Source organism: Triticum urartu, chromosome 2A, assembly GCF_056163025.1.
Source record: "Triticum urartu cultivar PI428250 chromosome 2A, HENAU_Tu73, whole genome shotgun sequence".
NCBI classification, from domain to species: domain Eukaryota; kingdom Viridiplantae; phylum Streptophyta; class Magnoliopsida; order Poales; family Poaceae; genus Triticum; species Triticum urartu.
In genome coordinates this window covers 759,689,831-759,696,684 of record NC_141874.1, presented here as the reverse complement: position 1 = coordinate 759,696,684, position 6,854 = coordinate 759,689,831, and the positions used below count along the sequence as shown (strand labels likewise).

General features: G+C 47.4%; 1 protein-coding gene across 1 annotated transcript; it reads left to right on the top strand.

The window, feature by feature from the left end:
• Positions 1 to 3,260: 3,260 nt before the first annotated feature.
• LOC147987936 (uncharacterized) lies at positions 3,261 to 6,576 on the top strand. The gene is made up of 4 exons (XM_087545521.1): positions 3,261 to 3,317; positions 3,408 to 3,484; positions 3,602 to 3,731; positions 3,988 to 6,576. The coding sequence occupies exon 4, from the start codon at positions 4,000 to 4,002 to the stop codon at positions 6,331 to 6,333; it is 2,334 nt and encodes a 777-aa protein (XP_087401647.1). The 5' UTR covers positions 3,261 to 3,317; positions 3,408 to 3,484; positions 3,602 to 3,731; positions 3,988 to 3,999; the 3' UTR covers positions 6,334 to 6,576.
• The last annotated feature ends 278 nt before the right edge of the window (positions 6,577 to 6,854 follow it).

Below are 6,854 nucleotides of genomic sequence, written 5' to 3'. Positions count from 1 at the left end.
TACTTCCTCTACGTCGTGTCATCGCTTCCGCAGTCGGTCTGCGTTGGGTACGTAGACAACACTCTCCCCCTCGTTGCTATGCATCACATGATCTTGCGTGTGCGTAGGAAAATTTTTGAAATTACTACGAAACCCAACAAATACAGTTTGCAGGAACAAAATCAGAGAAGGAGCACCTTGTTTCCCTTTTCTTTCTCGAGGAAAATCTCTGCGCGTGGTGGCCGGAGTTGCTTTTCTGGTCGTCGTTGCCGGGTGTGGAGGCCGCGTCGCAGCGCATCTCGCCGTTACCTGGCCGCACGGCGTCAATGCTTCACCGTGTTCGCGTTGGAAGCCGGTGGCGCGTCGCCACTGACGCCGCCTCCAAGTGGAAGGATGCCGGCATGCCGCTCCGCCACGTCCTATCGTGGTCGCCTGTTCTCAGCGGAGAACGAACGTGCTGATAACGTGTGAAGAAACAATTGCAAGAATGAACCGTCTTCTTGATTCTTTGATGATTACAACTTACATATCTCCCGAAGAGACACATCCAACAGACATGACGATTCAGAGAGTCAGGAGAGAAGAGACACATCGGTTAGCAGATTGCTAACCAACTCTCTAATACAACATGGAGATTATCCACGTAATTAATTACAATAATTAATTCCTAACAGTGTTAATAAGAACTAGTACAGTACATCTGGTTGAGTACTCGTATGTAAGTGGGGCATGGCTTTTTAGGCCTTTAATTTAGGAGTGACTATTGAGCCTGATTATATGGATTGTCATATATATTTTTGTGACATGTGAAAATGGTACAGAAATAAGGAGAGGTCATGCCAAAAATTTTGGTGAAAATGCTGATGAAATTTTACTTATATCCATGTCAAGAAAACTGTACATCAATACAGTTACAATCACTGAAGCTGAATTTTGATTGCATCCAAAGGAAGACATCCATATCCAGTTGTGACAGCAGCTAAAGCTAAGCCATCAACACAAAATAAAGTTGTTAGTGTATCATCTTCAGGCAGCACTACTTCCCTGCTAAAGCAAGCAACTACAGCAGCGACCAATCACAGCCAAGCACAGCAGCAAGCAGCTACAGGCTCCAGCCAGCAAATGCACGCTACGGCCACGGAGCGACTTGGACTGCCACACGCTGCAGGGGGACTTGAAGTGGCGGCGCCATTCTTCTCCCGCACGGTGAGGAAGCAGCCGGAGCGCGGCGTACGGCGGCGCCCTTCTTCTCCGGCACAGCGTACGGCGGCGCCCTTCTTCTACGGCACGGCGTGGGAGTGGTCGAAGAGCGGCGGACGGTGGCGCCTCCGCCACAGGAACGGGCGGCGCGGGATAGGAGACGCGGCGAGGTCACGGCGCTCGGGGAGGAATCACGACGAGATGGCGGCTGGCTGTTGCGTTCCTCTGTTTCGATGTTCTTCTGTCTTCTGAATCGTCTCATCTCCTCTGTTTTCCATCTAATAACCTGTTGACCGGGCAAGAAAGACCAAAGGGCAAAATCGTCCAAAATATTATGACGTGTAGGCCCATACCAAAAAAATGAGAAAAAAAGCCAGTTTGTGTCATTTTATCCAGCCATAGAGGAAAAGTGTGTCATTTAATCAAACAAAAAGAAAAGTGTGTTATTTCCTCAAGGTACGAGGAAAGATGTGCTATTTCCTCAAATTGCTCGGGGATGTGGGAGTCACATCTGCCGCCGCCACCAAGAAAATGTGAAAAAAAATGAAAGTGTTGATTGCATATAGCAGTCATTCTAATTAATTAGTCCCTCTGTTCTATAATATAAGAGCTTTTTTACACTGGGTTTATATTATGAAATGGGGGAAGTAGTTGCCTACTACCTCCGTCCTGGTTTATTAGTTTTTATTATATTTTGTGTCAAAATTTGACCATAAATTTAACTAACAAAATATTCATGCATGTGATAAAAAATTATATCATTAAAAACTATGTTGAAATACGAATCCAACGATATAATTTTCGTTAACATGCATTAATATTTTGTTAGTTAAATCTTAAGTCAAAATTTGGCATAAATTACAATGCGGACCAATAAATCAGGACAGAGGTAGTGTATATTATGGTGTTTAGCAGCGTCGACGACTTACTCTCCTGCTAGAATGTGACGCGGGGAGATATGAACTCGGTGCTTTCGCAGTAGCTGTCGAAGAACTCCTCTTCGTTCTTCATCATCTTCCTCGCCTTCTCTTCCTCGCCCAATCCCTCGTACGACACCGGCTTAGCCTGCTCCTCCTCGTACCACTCCTTGAAAGGGAAAAGCCGCGATCTGAGCTTGTACATGCGGCGGCGCAGATCCTTGAACTGCTCTAACAGGGAGGGGATTATCGGCGCCGCCGCCGACTTCTCATCGTGGTCGTCTTCTCCCACCATCGTCCCCCGGAGCGGGGCGGCCGGCTCGATGTCCAGCCTCAGGTAATCCAGCATCGCCGACAAATCCTTGCAGAGCCTCCTGATCTGCCGCTTGGAGATGGATTCGCCCGTCCCGTCCTCCTCCTCTTCCCCTGGGTCGCCGAACATGTCGGCGGTGTCGGCGTCCCAATCGTCAAAACTATAATTTGTCGGCGATGTCGGCGTCCCAATCGCCGAACACGCAAACAACCGTCTATCGTTGTCGTTGTCCTCCTCCTCCGGAGCCGGAGCCGGAGTCATCCTGTCCTCGATGAGAGTGGCCTTTTAGAACCCGGGTGCCTAGGCACCCTCTTATCAGAACCGTCCATATGGAATCTGGCGCATAGAGATCTGTACCATGCACTGTAGCACACATTTGATTAGCAGGTCAATAGGCCCACAAAGCATGACAGGATCGACAAATTTGAACCAATTATTGGCCCAACCTAGCACTGTTTGGTATAGGGTGATTCCACCTAGCGAGAAAAGAGAGAGACGTGGGAGGTGACATGTCGGCCAGCTCGACGAGACTGAACGACTTGTGCCCTGACCGGACCCAGTCGCACTATTCCTGTGGAAAGAATCTTTCTACTAAAGCTAGCAGGCTGTGGCATGCAACCGTATACAGTGTCTACTGTTGTTTGCGTGATTGACCAAGAGGGACACCCGCGCATGGCTGCATGGCTCACTTTTTTCTATCGGATATGGAAAAAGCTGAACAACAAGTGTACACAACGGCCCGCTTAACAGTGCCCTACTGCCATACAGTACCTGCTAGCTGCTATGCCTACTACAACCCAGCCTGACCTATTTGTGTCAAATTGCCTTACCCTGCCGCCGCAAGCGGGCTGCTGCTGGGTAGGGGCTGCCGGGACACCCGGGTGCCGGCCGGCGCACCTTTTCGCAAAGTAAGAGAAAGAATAAAATGGCATCGTGGAGCTGATCATTGCACCATCTCCTTTCTTTAAATCGTTGCTTCTTACCCTCTCTTGATGCAGCCAGATCGTCCCTCGCTGCAACAAAACATTGCCCCGACGCGGCGCCTACCTAGGGGCCGGAATCCCCTTCATTGCTGGTAATTAAATCACACTCAAAGTTGTAGTGATTGTTTTAACGTTATTGCTTACCCTGGTTGCTGGTTTTTTCTAATGCTTGATGAGACCCTGCTTCAACTTTTCCCCTTCTTGTTCAGTTTCCATAAACAGGCTCCCTCTGTTCTGCTTCGATTCTTTCCAAACAAATTAAGGAGCCGACATATATAATACTCGATTGATTATCAAATCTCTGCCATTTACACAGAGAGAGCTCGATTAGCATTTCAGGTAAATTACTGACTCGTCTTTTTTGTTCGAATTAGTAGATTTTCAAGCAGTTAATGTTTAATTAGCTCATCTGAATACGTTGCGCTAGTCTCTACCTTGTTAGTTTCTCTCTCTCTCTCTCTCTCTCTCTCTCACACACACACACACACACACACACACACACACACACACACTTATCCAATCTATCTAGCAACTCTTGATTGAATCTGACATCTTAAATTGTGCTAGCTACTAATGTTCAGATTTCATATTCCAGCTACCTAGATCGATGGGGGTGGGATACCTCACAGTTCAGAAATGCAACTCTGATGAATCGGAGATCTTCGCTAAGCACATCACTGGGGCGATGTTCCGAGTCAATGCCCTCCTTTTAGTGAACGCCATCCTGATGGGAGTCATGGTTGTCATAGGCGCATACGGTCGCTATCGCAGCCATCCATTGACCCGCTACATTTTCTTGGGTGCCACTGCATTGTTCATTCCCATAATCTCCTATGTCCTATCTGACATTGGTAATCAGAATGGCCTTATCCTTTTTGCCGATGGAGAAAAGATAATAGGCCGCCTGTGCAATTCAAGTTTCCACATGAATCTAGTCTTAATCTGGACTGGTCTTGTTCAAATGGTTGGTATCAGCACCACTTTGGTAGTGGTCAGTGATCCTAGAGAAGGGCGAAACATTGGCCCATCTGGGGTACTACTTGTGCAGGCAATGTGGACTTCCTATCTTATGTTCTATAACATAGGGTTGAAGTATCATGTACCATACGAGGACCTCTATATTGCTTCTGATATCATCAACATCAACATTGAGTGGTCTCTGGTATACGTATTTTCTCTAGCAAGTTTGGTGATTATCCCACCATTTGCTCTCACCTTTGCAAAGCTATTTTTCAAGTGTTTTGCATGGTACAAGGCCAGAAAATCACTAGCAATTGGATGCAATCCTCGTCTTATTGTTGGATACATGGAGCAGCTACAACACGATCCTGACATCATGACAAATGATTATAAGGATATACCTCCTCCACTAATAGTGATGGGCGAAGACACAATATCTGTGGATAAGCAGCCTCATGGTTATAGCTTCTCACTGATGCCCAATAGAGGCGGCTTAGTGACCCTTGATAAAGTTTGGCAGCTGGATGACATGCATGATCTCAAGTTGACATCACATCTCAAAGATGTATGCCTCTCCTTCGCACTGTCCAAGCTTTTAAGGTGTCGGTTCGCCAGGTACACAAATGATGAGATTGGCTTCACCAAAGCTTCTAGCTTTTTACAGCATCTGTTACTGGATGATACGGATGATGGGAGGGTACTTCGAGTGACTGAATATGAGCTTTCTTTTCTTCATGACTTTTATTATTCATCCCTCGCAATCTCATATTCAAAGAGCTGGATGCCGATACTAAGCATGTTAATTTCACTCTCAGCCATCGGTTACTGCTTAGTTGTCATAGTGTATGTTCAAAATAATTATCTGATATACATGGAAGGTCGCAAGTTACCGTTGATATCTTGCTTTTATCAGTGCAAGGGAGAAAAGAAAGGCAATATGATAGAAATAAACCACGGGCGCTTTGGAAATGCAATATTTGACATTGTACCGGTGGTTGTACTTATCGCACTGGTTGTGCTTGCTGAGACAAGGGAAATTGCTTCGTACATTTGCTCTAACTTGACAAAAGTGGTCCTAGTTTGCCGCTACATTAACCATGCTTCTTGGCAGCAATCTCCTATACTCTATATCATGAAGAAATGTATCAGGCATGTGTTGCAGTGTAGATGCAAGATGTTAAATCATTTGGAGGACAAGATGAACCAATGTTCAATACTGGTGCTCCACCCAAGGAAGAATCCAATGGGACTGCTTCGTCGTCTTAAACCTGGTCAGAAGGTCAAGGTGCCAAGAGCGGTGAAAGCTGCTATCCTGACTGCACTGAGAAGCTATGAGAGAAGCCGACACAATAACCGGATGCCATCTCTGTGCACAAGGCCACAACTGAAGACCGGCGACAACCTTCTTTGGATGGTTGATGGCACAAAAGGTATAGCCAATACCATTCTGGTGTGCCACATCGCCACAAGTATTCTTGAACTCAGGTCAGCTGGATCATGCCAAACTCTGTCTGACCATAAGATTGCTGCCATTCACCTATCCCGGTACTGCGCCTACTTGGTGGCCAACTCTCCTGAGCTGCTTCCAGACGACGATGAGTGGTGCAAGAGCTTGTACAAGACCGTCAAGAAGAAGGCCGAGCACATCCTTGCTAGAGTATCAACAACTGAAGTGGAGTATCAGCAGTTGGTGGAGCTGATGAGCGGCTCACAGAATCATGAGGTGCTCAAGGATGGTGCCAAGCTCGGACAACAGTTGGCAGAGCTGAACCAAGGAGAGGCCAACACGGCGTGGGAGCTGCTCGCCGGCTTTTGGTCGGAGATGATGCTGTACGTTGCTCCATCAGACAACATTGACGGTCACTCGGAGGCCATCGCCCATGGCGGCGAGCTCATAACGCTCCTATGGGCATTGCTCGCACACGTGGGGATTTTCAGTAGAGCCGGCGACCCGGCCAGCATCGCCGTTGAAGTTGTGTAGGTGTGTGTTAGGTTTTTTGTGATCCACTCGTGTATCTTCCCACTTTCCTGATTTTGATTTATGATGTACTTCCTCCGTAAATTAATATAAAAGCGTTTAAAATACTAAAGTAGTGATCTAAATGCGTTTATATTAGTTTACAGAGAGAGTATTGTATTGGAGATGTGGAGGTCATGGCTGCGCGTCTGCATGCCCAGAGCCAAGTGTGTCCAGAATTCAAAATATCCATCCACTTTTACCATACAGTTTCTCTAGCCTAGCCAGCATGGGGTGAATTTGTTTCTTGTCTTCCAGGTAAACTTACAACTAGGAAAATCCCGGTGGCAGACACGGCGGCACGTGAGTTAGCACGGGCTGCACCATTCTGTGGGCGATGGACTAGCACGCGTCCGTGGTCACCGACGGTATCATCGGCACCGTAGCATCCTGGAGCGTACGTGTAGGGCGCTGAGCCTCCGCGGCTTGCTGCTCCGGCCGGACCCGAACCGCTGTGGCGGCGAGCCCCTGCAAGGAGTAGAGCT

What these genes read in the sequence shown, in the direction of transcription:
- LOC147987936 (XM_087545521.1), top strand. Translation starts at nt 4,000, where the DNA reads ATGGGGGTGGGATACCTCACAGTTCAGAAATGCAACTCTGATGAATCG.